The sequence below is a fragment of the Moschus berezovskii genome, chromosome 20 (assembly GCF_049115385.1).
Source record: "Moschus berezovskii isolate FMDL1 chromosome 20, NW_MosBer_1.0, whole genome shotgun sequence".
Lineage (NCBI taxonomy): Eukaryota > Metazoa > Chordata > Mammalia > Artiodactyla > Moschidae > Moschus > Moschus berezovskii.
Window position 1 is genome coordinate 45,634,092 of NC_142479.1, and position 16,392 is coordinate 45,650,483.

Here is a 16,392-nt window from a genome sequence, read left to right on the forward strand (position 1 = left end):
GTGGCTAGAGTGTTTCTTTCCCAGATGAACATTTCATGAATAAAAGAACGGAAAAAATATTCAGCACAGAGTCACTGGGGATTGTTATTGTCTAAACAGACTTATGAGCAGCCCTGGGGGACAGAGAGGGAAGAGCAGCAACATCCAGGCATCCGGGCCTCAGCTCTCACTGAAGGCAGGTTAATCGTTTTTGGTGTCTGGTGGTGCCATGTGGCCACACCAGCTGCTGGTATATCAGATCCTGAGAAGCACCTCCTTTCCCCACCCAGCAGGATGATGGCCCCTGGGGAGAAGAAAGCAAGAAACATTTTCACACCATTCTGAAAATCCTGCTCTTGCTTCCTGAAGCTGGTAGGACACCTGACATCTCTACACGTATGGAGAAGAGTATGCCCTGGCAATGTATGAACACAGGCCTTTCGTTCCAATGATCCTGTAAAGCCATAAGACTCTGCTAACTCACAGGAGAGGTTCTAACCATCCTTGAACGCTATCCCCCAAAGCCCACCTTCTTCTGTCCCCTCTCCTTCTCCTGCATTTTGTAGGAATGCAGAAGGTTGGAACGGACAGGATGTGGGTCCCTCGGCCTGTGGCCTCTGGGGATCTGAGCTGGTCTACTGTATTTGTGATATGTACATGTAAGTGCCTGTTAGCATTTTAAACCAGGTCTTATTAACACAAAACTTCATCTATGCCTAAACTAAGCAACAAGACAAATGTCCTTTATTATGAATAGAGTACAGAACACAATATGCTTCATGTTAGAAAACAGCCATTATCAGGCAGAAATTTCCCCCAGGCATACACTATATGAATAAATACCAGACACCCTTGGTCACGCTGGAATTTTACCCCCAGGAATATAAGAATGTGTCCCCACTAGGACACCTGTTACATAATATATTTATGTGAATTACATAAATGGGTTGAAAGAGAAAAACATCTGATGTATGTATTGCTCAACAAATGCCAAAAAGGAATTTGAAACAATTCTTATCTCTTTCTGGATTAAAGAAAGAAAAACCTCTCAGTAATAACCTCGGGACAAGGCTTACTTTAATGGATGGTGTTTATCAAGAAATAACACAAAAGTCATATTTAAAGGCAAGATACTACTCATTTTGCAGGGAAAACAAGACTATCCACCATTCACTATTAGTCAACATTTCCTGAACTTCTACAAGTGAATAAAACCAAAAAAGTACAAGAGGTATGACTATTAAAAAGAAAGGAAAAATATTTTCTTGCAATGGTTTGCCTCAAAACTCTAGAAAATCAACTAATACCACCAAATAATGAAAATGAGATGCCAACATTGTGACTAATAAGACGACAGTGGACATTCCCTTCCCACGGCCCCACACACGGTAAGCGCCTCCCCATCGCCTTTCCATCTTTCTGCACAGCAGCTGTTGGTGGCAGAGAGAACCAGACCAGCAGAAGAGGCTGGGAATTCCAGATGCCGAATCCCCACTTATGCCCAGACCTAAAATTTTATACCCAATGAAATCACCAAGTGTCAGAGTAATGTGCAGATGCAAGGTGATGAAATTTTACCTTCCATGAACTCCTGCTCAGAAGATACTGGAGGAACCAAAACAAGAAAAAAAAAAAAAAAAGGATATGGGAACCTGAAGGTCAAAAAAAGGGAGAGACAGAAATATAACAGTGAAGCGTCTGACATAGGAGCAAGGACAAGCCAGGACGGAGGCGGCCGAGGACTCAAGAGAGACCCCTCAGCGGGAAATGGGTGGAACCCCTCGCATGTAGGACTCTAAGGGGATCTCCATGAGGGTTGGGACTGAATTAGTGATGACCACATAGAAACTGAAAGAGACACAGAGACATGCATACGGTCAAGAGGCCATGAAAAGATGCTAAATTATTAGAGTAATGCAAGTCAAATCCACAATGGGGTTCCACCTCACACTGGTCAGAACGGCCAGTATCAGAAGTCTACAAACAACAAATGCTAGAGACGGTGTGGAAAACAGGGAACTCTTTTACACAGCTGGTGGGGATGAAAACTAGTGCAGCCACTATGGAAAACAGTACTGCTGCTGCTGCTGCTAAGTCACTTCAGTCGTGTCCGACGCTGTGTGACCCTCTGTGCAGCCGACCAGGCTCCCCTGTCCCTGGGATTCTCCAGGCAAGAACACTGGAGTGGGTTGCCATTTCCTTCTCCAATGTGTGAAAGTGAAAAGTGAAAGTGAAGTCGCTCAGTCGTGTCCGACTAGTAGTGACCCCATGGACTGCAGCCTACCAGGCTCCTCTGTCCATGCGATTTTCTAGGCAAGAGTACTGGAGTGGCTTGCCATTGCCTTCTCCGGGAAAACAGTACAGAAGCTCCTTAAAAAACTAAAAATAGATTTACCATGTGATCCAGCAATCCCACTCCTGGGCACATACCCGGAAAAGATGAAACCTCTAATTCAAAAAGACACATACACCCCAACGTTCATAGCAGTATTATTTACAATTGCCAAGACAAGGAAGCAACCTAAATATCTCTCTATATATATATATTACATATACATATAAGTATATGTAAATTTATATATTTTACTTATTTATATTTACATATAAACATATTACATCTATCTATATATGGTACTTCATTGTGTGTGTATACTGTGAGTGTGTGCTCAGTCACTTTCAGTTCAGTTCAGTTGCTCAGTCGTGTCCCTCTTTGCGACCCCATGAATCACAGCACACCAGGCCTCCCTGTCCATCAGTCACTTTAGTTGTATCCAAATCTTTGTGTCCCCATGGACTGCAGCCTGCCAGGCTCCTCTGTCCTGGGATTCTCCAGGCAAGAACACTGGAGTGGGTTGCCATGCCCTCCTCCAGGGGATCTTCCTAACTCAGAGATTGAACCCACGTCTCCGGCATTGCAGGCAGATTTTTTTACTGCTGAACCACCGGGGAAATCCCACAATGGAATACTACTCAGCCATAAAAAATAATGAAATAATGCCACTTGTAGCAACACGAATGAGCCTAGAGATTATCATACTAAGTGAAGTGAGTCAGAGAGAGAAAAACAAATATGTATCATATGTATGTGGGACCTAAAAAAATTATAAAAATGATCTTATTTACAAAACAGAAAGAGACTCATAGACAAAACAAATTTAGGATTAATGAAGGGGAAAGGGGGGTTGATAAATTAGGAGTTTGGGATTAATAGATACATACCACTATATATAAAATAAACAATGAAGATTTACTGTATAGCAATGCAACTATATTTAATATCTTGTATGACCTGTAATGGCAAGGAATCTGAAGCTCTACACCTGAAACTAACACACTACAGTAAACCAACTGTAGTTAGATTTTTGAAAACGTAAAAAAGTGTCTTCACAAACCACAGTGTTTCATAGACAGCAGCAGAAGGGAGACAGCAGGTGAAAAGGGGCCCCCACAGAACACAGGCCAATAATGGCACTGGTTTTCTACTGGGGGTCAATCTTTATAATCAAGTCAGGAAAGGAGCCACTTTAATGACATAAATAAGTCAAAGCATCATACATTCTCTGAATCGTGCCTGTAGCTCTCAAGAGACCTGTCTCAAAAAAGAAAACAACCAGCAGAGATCCAAATGGCCTGATGGATCGCAGACTGCTCGCTATTGGTCAGGCATGTGCTGGCGCTTGTCTGGGAACCAGAGACAGAAAAACACTTTGCCAGCAACGTGGGTGTTCTTTCCAAAGACAAATTAAAGTTTGTTTAGGACAATAGGAAGACTGCTTTTTTCTTTAATATAGAAGAATACGTAGTTGCTGGCTAAGAGGTTAACTAATTTGAATTTGTTCTAGTGAGGTGGATTGAACCTAGATCCTGTTACACAGAATGGAGTAAGTCAGAAAGAGAAAAACAAATACTGTATATTAACACATATATATGGAATCTGAAAAATTTGAACCTATTTGCAGGGAAGGAATAGAGACGCAGATGTAGAGAAAGGACTTTTGGACACCACAGGGGAAGGAGATGGTGGGACAAACAGAGAATAGCACTGAAACATATACATTATCATATGTAAAACAGATAGCTGGTGGGAATTTGCTATATGATGCAGGGAGCTCAACCCGGTGCTCTGTGACAACCTAGAGGGGTGGGATTGCAGGGAAGGAAGGAGAGAGGTTCAAAACAGAGGGGATATATGTATACCTATGGCTGATTCATGCTGATGTATGGCAGAAAACCAGTACAATATTGTAAAGCAATTATCCTTCAATTAAAAATGGGTTTTCCTGATGGCTTGGACAGTGAAGAATCTGCCTGCAATGTGGGAGACATGGGTTCAATCCTAGGTCAGGAAGATCCCTTGGAGAAGGAAATGGCAACTCCAGTACTCTTGCCTGGAAAATCCCATGGACAGAGTAGCCTGGCAGGCTACAGTCCATAGGGTTGCAAAGAGTCGGACATAACTGAGCAACTTAACATTTTCACTTCCACTTTCTAATTAAAAAAACAATAAAACACCAGGTTCAAAGATGTCTGTGCCTTCATGACAGCACAGCTGTCTCCTTGCTGTCTCAATTCCTGCAGTATAAAACCAGAAACTCCACAGATTCAGGCACATCTTCAAGTAAACCTCTTGCCATCTGAACAGAGGCTTCTGGCTATCTGAAATGCAACAGCCAAGTATGATTTGAATAATGGGGGATACTTTTTATCTAAGTATCTAAATGTACACCTTTATCTAAGGGAGGGGTCAGCCGACCTTCCTGGTGAAGGGCTTTTTCCAGCAGTTACAGCACAGAAGCAGCCACATGTAAATAAACGGGTGTGACCCTGTGCCTGTAAATCTTTATCCACAAAACCCCATGGTGGGCCTGAGTTGGCCCCTGGGCCATGGTTGGCTGAACACTGATCTAGACTTACATGTTACTCAGTGTAACAGGATCAGACCTACTACATTATCACCATTCCAAATGGCAAGGGCTTTGATTAGATAAAATGTGAAAAAACAAGACAGGCCAGGCCAAAATGAGTAAATTCTGCGTTATAGTATGTGCAATTCAGGGTTAGGGAGAAGCAGCTATTTTTCTGAAAAATGTTTTTATCAATCTTTCAAGTTTATGTTGGTTTTTAAAAGATGCAGGTTTTTTGGGTTTTTAAAAAAATCAAATTGTTAACCATCACATAGCTCTGAAATGGCACTGAGAAATAAGAACAGAACGCAACGCTGACGGCCCTTCCAGCCCATTCTCTGTACTATCATTTCTTAGGTGCTCTGTTCTTCCACTTTGTGTTTTTCTCAGAAAGGATCTGGTTTAATCATTGACTATAAAACATTTTTATGGCACTCTTCCTCAGACTTCACCCCCAAATTGTATGTCATACATAACATGACGATCAATACAAAAGACACATCTGAGTTATGAATCATCATAATGAAGTGAACACCTTGAATCCCACCTCCTAAATAAAACTAGAAGACTAATACCTTGCATCTCTCCATTTTACTTTCCAACTATTTCTTAGCATACACAGTAATACACGGTGTATTAAAGTTACATCATTTAAAGTTATAGTTTGATAAGATTTATCATTTAGGTACTATTTTCTACCACCCCCACCAACCGCGTTCTCCTTGATCTCTCTACGGAAGCTCTCCTAACTGCCTTTTCTAAAGACAAATGAGAGCTTTACTGGGATATAACTCACACACCATAAAGCCTGCCCTTATAAAATGTGATTCGGAAGCTTATTCATTCACTTACATGGTTGTATAACCACTGCCTAATTCCAGAACATTTTCATCACCTGCAAAAGAAACTCTGTGCCGGGTCACTCCCTCTGAAACTGGATTACCCCTAAGATCAAGCTCCCCTGCGGAGTTTATCATCAACCCCTCTATCTGAAACTCTATTCCCTTCACTGTCCCGCCTGGTTCCCCTCAGGACAGAGAAATTTACTGAAGAAGAGAGGGGACTGAAACTGAGCAGGACCCCATGGAGACTTCCTGGGCACAAAAGTCCTTCTGTTTGTCCCCTGCTTATTTGTAGAAAAAGGCTTTAGTCTCCCAGGCTTTTCCTGAGTTCCAAAGAGCAGATTCGAGCAGTTATTTATCAGGGAAGTCAGAGAATGTGGAAAGACAAGACAAGGGGTCAAGAAACAATAGTTCAACAATAAAACAGAGTGCAAGTTCCTCCCAAGGGGCATACTGAACACTCTGATGTATATCTTTGAATTGTTCTGCAGAAATAAGAGCCTGGCCCAGGTGGAGGATGGTGATGACAGGCTAACCCCAAGCACTAGACCCTAGACTGGCCGGAACCAGAAGGTGGACGATTAAGATTCCTGAAACACCACCTGTTACCTCATCTCCCGCCCACAGGAAGGATGTGCAGGAGCTGATACACACCCCTAACCTTTCCCCTCTCTTCATCTTTAAAAATTCTTCCCTGAAAGTCATGGGAGGACTTTGGGCCTTTTGAGCATGAAATGCCTGTTCTCCCCGCTTGAAAATGAAAGTTTCTCAGCCGTGTTCGACTCTTTGTGGTCCCATGGACTACAGAGTCCATGGAATTCTCCAGGCCAGAACACTGGATGTGTAGCCTTTCCCTTCTCCAGGGGATCTTCCCAACTCAAGGATTGAACCCAGGTCTCCCGAATTGCAGGAGGATTCTTTACCAGTTGAACCACAAGGGAAGCCCAAGAATGCTAGAGTGGGTAGCCTATCCCTTCTCCAGGGGATCTTCCCGACCCAGGAATTGAACAGGGGTCTCCTGCGCTGCAGGGGGGTTGTTTACTAACTGAGATATGAGGGCAGCCCTTCTCCCTGCTTGATGCCCTGCAAATAAACATTGGACTTTCCTTCACCACAACCCAGTGTCAGCAGACTGTCTGCCTCGACAGGCAAGTGGAACCAAGTTCAGTTCAGTAACACCTCCCCCAACTCCCTGGGAACCACTACTCTGCTTTCTGACTATGAATTTCCCTACTCTGGACATTTCATACGTATAATAAGTAGAATTTTGCATCTGGCTTCTTTCCTTTGATGAGTGTGTGCTCAGTTGTGTCCAGCTCTTTGTGACTCCATGGCCTGTGGCCTTCTAGGGTCCTCTGTCCATGGGATTTTTCCAGGCAGGAACACTGGAGTGGGTTGCCATTTCCTACTCCAGGGGATCTACCTGACCCAGGGATCAAACACGCTTCTCCTGGGTCTCCTACATTGGCAGGCAGGTTCTTTACCACTGAGCCACCTGGGAAGCACTTCTTTCTTTAAAAAGATGCAATTTTAAAAATAACTTTTTCTTTTAAAAATTTATACGTTCATAGCAAAAAACAGAAGGCGATGGCACCCCACTCCAGTACTCTTTGGAAAATCCCATGGACGGAGGAGCCTGGTAGGCTATAGTCCATGGGGTCGCGAAGAGTTGGACACGACTGAATGACTTCACTTTCACTTTTCACTTTCATGCACTGGAGAAGGAAATGGCAACCCACTCCAGTGTTCTTGCCTGGAGAATCCCAGGGACAGGGGAGCCTGGTGGGCTGCCATCTAGGGGTTGCACAGAGTCAGACACAACTGAAGTGACAAGTATTCTCCTAGAGATAATCACTGTTAACATTTGTATAAACTTCTTTTTATAGAATTGGAATCATACTAGACAGTTTTAAAATTTGATTTTTGACTTAATGCATTGGGTACATTTTCCCCCACTGCTTTTAAATATATTTGTTCAAAGTATGACTTTTAAGGGTTCTATTATATTACACTGTACACACATACCAAAATTTATTTGATTACCCTATTATTAGATATTTGTATAACTTCCAGTTCTTGAAAAATAATTTTAAATGAATAAAACATGATAAATTTGCTTGAAATGGTATCTTCATAGGCATCCATGACTATTTCCTTGAAATAAATACCAATAAACACAGTTTCTGTGTTAAAGGGTATATTCCATGGGTGGCACCTTGACTGGGAGGCCGACACTGGTGATTTATCTGGTCAAGGACAGAGGCAGGACACAGCAAGTTTTAACAGGTTGAGTTTTAAAGTTTTAAAGGCCTCAGACTTCAAGTGTCAAAACATTAGAGCAGTACTGATGTAGAAGCAAATATGTAAAATGATACCCAAGTTCACCCTTATGGGAAACATAATTTGAAAATAGTCTAGATAGGAATGCTGCTGCTGCTGCTGCTGCTGCTATGTCACTTCAGTCGTGTCCGACTCTGTGTGACCCCATAGATGGAAGCCCACCAGGCTTCCCCATCCCTGGGATTCTCCAGGCAAGAACACTGGAGTGGGTTGCCATTTCCTTCTCCAATGTGTGAAAGTGAAAAGTGAAAGTGAAATCGCTCAGTCGTGTCTGACCCTTAGCGACCCCGCGGACTGCAGCCTACCAGGCTCCTCCATCCATGGGATTTTCCAGGCAATAGTTCTGGAGTGGCTTGCCATTGCCTTCTCCGATGGCCAGGCATTTTTACTGCCTTCTAAGCCATTGTATTAGTTTTCTTTTGCTGTGTAACAAATTCCGGGGCCCAGTGACCTGTTTGTGACCTCATGGTTCCTGAAGGTCAGGGGTCGGACAGTGTAGCCAATTCTCAACTCAGGGTTCCCCAAGGCTGAAATCCACTGTCAGCTGAGCGTCACCTGGCAGCTCCGGGATGAATCTGCCTGCAGGTCTGTCCAGGTTGGAGACAGGTTTCTACATCTGTAAGACCAAGTTCCCCATTTCCTTGTTGGCTGTCAGCAACTGGAGGCTGTTCTCAGCTCCTTTCCCCAGGTTCCCCTCCCACCTCCAACCCAGCAGCGGACATCATGTGATGGGGTTAGGCCCACACAGGTAATCTCCCTTCCTATTCTAGGGCCAATTTATTAGCAACTTTAACTATGCTGTCGAATGCCTTTTGCCACGAACACAGCGTGACTGTGGGAGAAACGCCAGGGAACAGAGATCACAGGACGTCTTAGAATTCTGCCACCCCACCTGGGTGCTCAGTGCCAACTACACATTCATCACCAGGAGCATTTATAAAGTGCTGTGCCTGATCCCGAACACACCTAAGGACTCAGGACCCCACAGGCAGGGGCCCCGGCAGCACTGAGAAACCTCAAATGGGAAAGTCACGCCTGAGCCTGAACCAGTGGGCTGTAGACAGAAACGCAGGAACAGGAATGAGTGATACACTAATGACCCAAAGAGGAAAAGCCTGTCCCTGATTGGTCATAGGAAAAGCAAACAATCTGAACTATGGGAGAATCGGGGGCTCTCTCTGTTACCTCCAGACCCCAGTAACTTCGCTTGACTAGAATTCTGTTGCTGTAAATCCGGCAGTGTGCATGACACCCATTAATTGTCGGCTGGTGTCTGGTGGGTCAGAAGTCCGGGGAGCCCCACCCGGATGTTCATGTCAGACGTCCAGGTGTCAGTCTGGCTAGGCTCCGCCCTGGAGGCCATGGGAGGGAATCCACTCACAGGTGGACTCGTGGTGTTGCTGTATGACCCGGATTGACTCGTCAGTGTGAGCCACACAGTCCAGGGCCTGGGAGCACAGCCAAGGTGCCACCTGCGGAGGGCAGGGTGGCTGGGCCTCATCATGCTTCCTGGCAGGTTGGAGGGGTGCCCCAGGACCACGCACTCATCGTTGTTTCAGGTCAAGGTCCCTCGGCTGAGGCACAGCAGAAAGCCCAGCAAGCTGTACACCCTCAGCCTGGCTGAGATCTGAGGGCATCAGGATAGGCAGAGAAGGACTAGCCTGTTCACTTCACAACTGCTGGGGCCCCCACGGCGCTTCTTGGATGTCACAGGACCTCGGTGCTCCACAGCTTTCATGCTGGGAAGTCCTGGTTTCCTCTCTAGCCGTCAGCTCCTCTTCACACATCGCTTTCACCTTCAAATCCACCAAGTGCGTGGGTCATTATGCTTCAGAGGAGACTCTTGACTTTTACAGGTTTATGTGTTAGGTCTACCTGGGTGATAGCCCCTTTGTCACACTTGGGGGCAAGTCCACAGGGTGAGGGGCACTGGGCGTCCTTCTTAGAAGTCTGCTCTTCTATATACCATCTCAGTTTCTGCTCCTTTAGAAGGCTTCCTGGTAATGACCTTAGAGACAGAAACCTCTATGTCACACCCCAGAGAGGGAAGGGAAAGCAGATGAAGAGAGAGAGAGTCTGGGGGTTCCATGGGTAGGGGTGGGGTGGGGATGTAGCTGAAGGCACAGCCAGCACCAGACCCGTGGGGAGGAGCCTGCAGGGCCTTCCTGGAGTCTGGCTTTTTTCAAAAAGGCCCAAAGGAATCTGAGTTTAGTGGACTGTCTGGAAGGGTCTCCTTTTGATAAGAGTGGCTCCGTGCAGACCCCTCCCCACAGTGCAGGCCTGTTTACTGCCTGACTTCATGTGGGGTGACCCGTGCCTGCTCATCTAACCCTCGGTGCTGCTGTACAGAGCAGCCACCTGGCATTAATTAAACTCCAACTGACACATCCCTAAGGCCATGCCCTCTTGAGCCTGGTGTGAGATAAACACATGAGTCTTCACCTTCTCCAGGTGAGCTGAACCATCACCTCTCCCACCTTCCTGTTAAGACTGCACCCCCACACCTGACATTCCCAATCCTCTTTCCTGGCTTTATGTTTCTCCCTAGCACGTTCTATCTTCCAATCTGGTACATGTTTCACATTTAAATTTTAATTAATTGTCATCCCCACGAGAATGTAGTTTCCACTGGAGCAGAGGTGTCGCCTGTTTCATTCACGGATGACTTCCCAGCAGTTAAATATTATGTGGCACCAACCTGGTATCTTGATAAAGACCCACGGAATTAATATAAGAAGGATTCTGATCTAACCTATCACACTATACTTTGGTAAAAATAAATCATTTTCAGTCAAAATTACATGGTTATCGGTTTTTTAAAGGATGGTTTTTGAACCATTTTGAGTTTTCCAGTTTATTTATGGCTTCCCAAGTCGGAGAGAACAAGCTTTAGAGGGCTGTCTTAGACAAACAGGTCTAGACAGAGGATATTTTTTGAAGAGTAGATAAATCAGACACATATGATTTGTATTTCTCTCTAAGTTTACAGAGATTTAACAATGAATGAAAGATACTCTTCAGGCAAAATAAGTTTGGGCTTCATCCAATGTGAGATGCTTTAAAAAACAAGTTCAAGAAGTTCACAAAAGAAAACAAAGCAAAAGAAAGCAAGACAGCAAGAAACATCATTCTCACTCTCAGGGCTGGAAATATCTTGTCTAACCCTCTTGTGACCTAATTACAATGACCTTCTGCATTCAAGGGCCGATTCCTTCTGAAATTTTTAATATTCTTTTCATAACCATTCCAGCACATCCCTCACCCGTTTCTGTAAAACGAGAAACGATACTGCCATTGACCACCATGACTTCGTGGGGCTCACTGCCGTCAGACCTTGTGCCTGGCTGATGAGTCCTACCCGTCTTCCACTTTGGTCACCAGGCCCACTTCCCTCACCCTGAAACCTCCCGTAACCAGCTTTCATCCCCGACTCCTGTCCTGGTGGGGATGCTGTCACTCAGGCACCTGCCTTTGCAGGGTGTCTGAACCTTGAGAAAGGGAGGATGCAGAGAGTGACAGAGGAGCCAAGAGAATGACGGGCCAGAAGCACGTTGGTACATGGGGGGCCTCTACTGTTGGTCATGACCCTGATTTTTTCTTTACATTTTTAACAGAAAATGGAGACTCAGATACGGGCCACTTTTTTCCTGGGTGCAGTCTGAGTTGGAGATACTTGACTGCTGCTGCACAGAGAACCTGGCTCTGCCTGGCCGTCTGGGCTGACTCAGCCGAGACCTGGTCTTCTTGCCCCTCAAAGCGGGATGTTGGGAAAGGAGTGTCACGGTGCCAACTGTAGGATTTGTAGAAAAACAGGGTAAAAATGTGGGGGAGGGGGCTGAGCCTGAATAAGGAGAGTGGAGGAGGTGGCAGTTTTAAGGAGGACACCTACTTAATAGGAAGGTAAAACAGTCCAACTTCCAGAAGAAAACACAGGACATGTGTCATGACCGTGGAACAAAGATTTCTTAAACAGAAACAAAATGCACTAATCATCAGAGAAGAGACTAATAAATTAGACTCAAAATGGCAAGCCACTCTAGTACTCTTGCCTAGAAAATCCCATGAATGGAGGAGCCTGGTAGGCTTCAGTCTGTGGGGTCGCTAAGGGTCGGACACAACTGAGCAACTTCACTTTCACTTTTCACTTTCACACACTGGAGAAGGAAATGGCAACCCACTCCAGTGTTCTTGCCTGGAGAATCCCAGGGACGGGGGAGCCTGGTGGGCTGCCGTCTATGGGGTCGCACAGAGTCGGACACGACTGAAGTGACTTAGCAGCAGCAGCAGCAATTAAAATGAAGAACTGTGTTTAAAGGAAGAGTGAAAATTCAACCACCCTGGGAGATGATATTGTCTATTTGACTAAGGACCTGTTTGCAGAATGTATAAAGAATCCCTGAAAGCAACAAGCAAAGAAAGACAATCTGATTCTAAAAATGGGCAAAGGCCTGAGCAGGCATCCAAGGAAAGACAGCAGGACGTCCAAGGGGCACAAGAGAGGAGCTCGACCTCACCTGCCAGCCGGGAAAGCAAGCCACAGCCTGAGTGAGACCTCTCATCACACACGCCCCAGTGACTGGAAGCAACAAAACCAACAGCAGCAAGTGCTGTGGCAAAAGTAGAGAAAACATAAATCACACAAGCCATTGGTGGGTGATAACACTGTACAATTGCTTTGGGAATCTGTCTGGCACGGTTTACCACACTGGAACACACGTACAACCTGTGGCCCACCTGGTCCATTTCTAGGTGTAGACCTAGAAGGAATGGACACATGTGGGTTCTGAGAGGTGTTACAAGAACACACCAACAGAACATACCTGATTTTTAAGAGCCCCAGACTGGAAGTCACTCACCTGCCCATTGACAACAGAACAGGTAAGTAAACAATGATGTGATCATATCATAGGTTACTATCGGAGAAGAAAATGAATAAACCATACTCACAGGCAAATCTCAATTTAAAAACAAAGATGGAAATACTACAGGTTTTAATTCCATTTACATAAAGTTCAAATGCAGGCAAAATGGATATGGCATTTAGGGACCCTAAGTTTTATAGAAAACCAGCAGAAACAGAACTAGTGACAGAGTCACTTGTGAAAGTCATGGGGGCTACGAAGGGAAAGTCACATGAGTGGTGTGGGCTCAGCCATGCTCCGCTCCTGGATGTGACTCTATGGGTTTTCACGTCCACAGTCATTCGATAAACTATGATTTACACACTTTTATCTTTGTGTATGACATTTCATTATAAAAAACCAAACTTATATCAAGTACTCCTTCCTTGTTCAACCTCCACAGAAAACAAAAACGGAAACTCTCCAGCTAAATATGAGCAACTCCTAACTTCAGAAGAGACTGAAGGCCTACCATGTGGGGCCTTTGTGTGAATCAGAAAAAGGCACCATCTTCTGAAGATGATCTAGTGAAAGCTGCCTCCTTGGGCGGAGCAGCCGGTCGGGAGCACTGCTGGGGGTTTATTCATCCTCTGAGCAAATAAAGAGTCCATCCTAGGGGACAGCCTAGGGGATGCAGGCCCGCAATGAGGTCATGTCTGCTGGAAGTTGTGATGGGTCCTCGGGATCCTATCCTGCCCCCACCCCCACCCACCAGCAGCCCCGCCTGGGAGAACAGAGCTGACACCAACAGGCACACGGGCCCACCCAGCCTGGTGCACACACAGGACACAGGCTGCCACCCGCCCAAGCCTGCTGGACGCTGATGGCCCCTGGCCTTACCGCGTAGCCTTCTGTCTTCCTCTGGCACCACCTGAGGAGAGCATTGCGCTTGGAGCCGCCGTATTCCCGGGCCAGGGCCGCCAGAGGGTCTCTTCTTTCCACACTAGTTAGAAAGCAGAGATGCTGACATTTAGAGTCCACAAATACACAGGAAATAACTAACCAGATGAGAAAAGCAAAAGTCGAGGTCTGCCCAACCAGACTCTAAAGAAATCATCCACCAGTACCATTAACAGCACATTTTTATTACATTTCACGGTATGAAGCAGAAAGGGAACTGTACTTCCTGGCTTTCAGGAGTCTGGTGAGGGTTTATTTTAATCCATCTGCTTCTCTATTCTTCTAGCCTTTTATTTATTAAGTACAGCATCATTTAAATTAAAAACACATATATGAAACAGTACATGTTCCAAAGCTACACCTATTTCTACGATAACATATATAAGGTACACTGGAAGAGCATTTTAAAAACACCAGACTAGTTGCTTATGGGAGGTGATGGGAATGGAGTTTATATGGTCAGCGTTACCATTAACAATGAAATTATTGTGACTTTGCAAGTGTTCACTATGTCTGGTCTTAATTCAACAAATTTCTAGGCATGACAAATTAGGGAAGGCTACAATGAAGGCTTGGAAAAGAGTTTCTCAATAAATGAAACATTTACCAGTTTTCTTTAAAAAAAAAAAAAACAGACATGGCTGCAATAATAATAATACAAAAATTACCAAAGTAAATTTCTATTATTGTCTTGTCTCAATGACATGAATATAAAAATGAAATAATAAACTAACCTCACTAATCTGACCTTTTACGATAAATACACATTGTGTGCATTTCTGGTACAAAGAAAAGAATAATTTTGGGATAGCACTAATTCTGGTCCTGAAAACCTGCTTTAATTATTTAAATCCCCTGCACATAAACAAGACAGAAATGTAACAACTGGGGCTTTAAATTAAACCTCTGAAAGATATGACTTCATCTATTTGGGTCCAGAAACAGACCACACCCAAAGATTTGACAACGGCTGAACTGAGGTGTTCAGACTTTTATAAAACCCTTTTCTAATACTCATAATGGTAGTTCTAATGTTTGTTAAAAAGCCATTACTCCTCAAGTAGCCAATTTTGCGCATTTATCCACCTGCCTATTCGTAAATATTTACTGAGTAAGCGGCTCTGTGCAGCACAACAAGAGGGCCTGAGAGCGATCCGAGCGTCAGGATGAAGTATTTGCTGTCCACTAAATTACAGCCCAAGTGAGGACAAAAGCACACACAGTGCACAGCAGGGAATTAAACACAAACAGAGGTCAGACAGCACAGGCAAAAAACGGGGTGTCTGTGCTGTCGGGCAGGGCTGCAACCTCAGGGGAGGCTGGACTGAGGAGGAGAAGCATGAAGGACAGAAGGAAGATAGTTCTTGCTGGAGCCTTGTAAGTCGTCAGAATAGCTGGTGTGGTGCTGCCAAGGTGGGAGGTACAGGCTCTGATGGGTACCTGAGTTTGCTCTGAGGCTTCCAGCCCCCAGGGGAGGTGCCCAGCAGCCTGGAGCCCCCAAAGCCCAAAGAAGGGGGTCTGCTCAGAGACTCGAGAGAGGGGCTCTTGCGGAGATAAGGGTTTGGCTTCATGTCCTCAGTTCTTCCCTTCAGGAGATCTGTGGGGACGACAATACGATTATTTTCCTGGAGGAGGAGAGACCCAAAAGGTCACACTGTCCAGTACACTCAGTCCTCACGTCAGTGTCATGTAAAAGCACACAACAGGTACCGAGTCACTGTGCAGCACACCTGAAACCAGTACACACTGTACACCAGCTCAGTTCAGTTCAGTTCAGTTGCTCAGTCATGTCCTACTGTCCGCGACCCCATGAATCACAGCACGCCAGGCCTCCCTGTCCATCACCAACTCCCGGAGTACACTCAAATTCATGTCCACAGAGTCGGTGATGCCATCCAGCCATCTCATTCTCCGTCGTCCCCTTCTCCTCCCGCCCCCAACCTTTCCCAGCATCAGAGTCTTTTCCAGTGAGTCAACTCGTCGCATGAGGTGGCCAAAGTATTGCAGTTTCAGCTTTAGCATCAGTCCCTCCAATGAACACCCAGGATTGATCTCCTCCAGAATGGACTGGTTGGATCTCCTTGCAGTCCAAGGGACTCTCAAGAGTCTTCTCCAACACCACAGTTCAAAAGCATCGATTCTTCGGCGATCAGCTTTCTTCATAGTCCAACTCTCACATCCATACATGACCATGGGAAAAACCATTGCCTTGACTAGACGGACCTTGGTTGGCAAAGTAATGTCTCTGCTTTTTAATATACTATCAAGGTTGGTCATAACTTTCCTTCCAAGGAGCAAGCGTCTTTTAATTTCATGGCTGCAATCAGCATCTGCAGTGATTTTGGAGCCCAAAAAAATAAAGTCTGACACTGTTTCCATTGTTTTTCCATCTATTTCCCATGAAGTGATGGGACTAGATGCCATGATCTTTGTTTTCTGAATGTTGAGCTTCAAGCCAACCTTTTCACTCTCCTCTTTCACTTTCATCAAGAGGCTTTTGAGTTTCTCTTCACTTTCTGCCATAAG

At 45.1% G+C, this 16,392-nt stretch overlaps 1 protein-coding gene across 5 annotated transcripts in view; it reads right to left on the bottom strand.

Annotated features, from left to right (window-relative positions):
- The window catches only part of SPECC1 (sperm antigen with calponin homology and coiled-coil domains 1), a 229,286-nt gene that overhangs the window by 25,456 nt on the left and 187,438 nt on the right, over positions 1–16,392 (bottom strand). For all 5 annotated transcript variants that reach the window (XM_055407385.2, XM_088828939.1, XM_088828936.1 and 2 more), the window contains 2 exons: positions 15,307–15,463; positions 13,807–13,909 (listed from right to left, as the gene is read on the bottom strand). In XM_055407385.2, the coding sequence (XP_055263360.1) occupies positions 13,807–13,909; positions 15,307–15,463 (260 nt within the window). The remainder of the gene's footprint in view (positions 1–13,806; positions 13,910–15,306; positions 15,464–16,392) is intronic.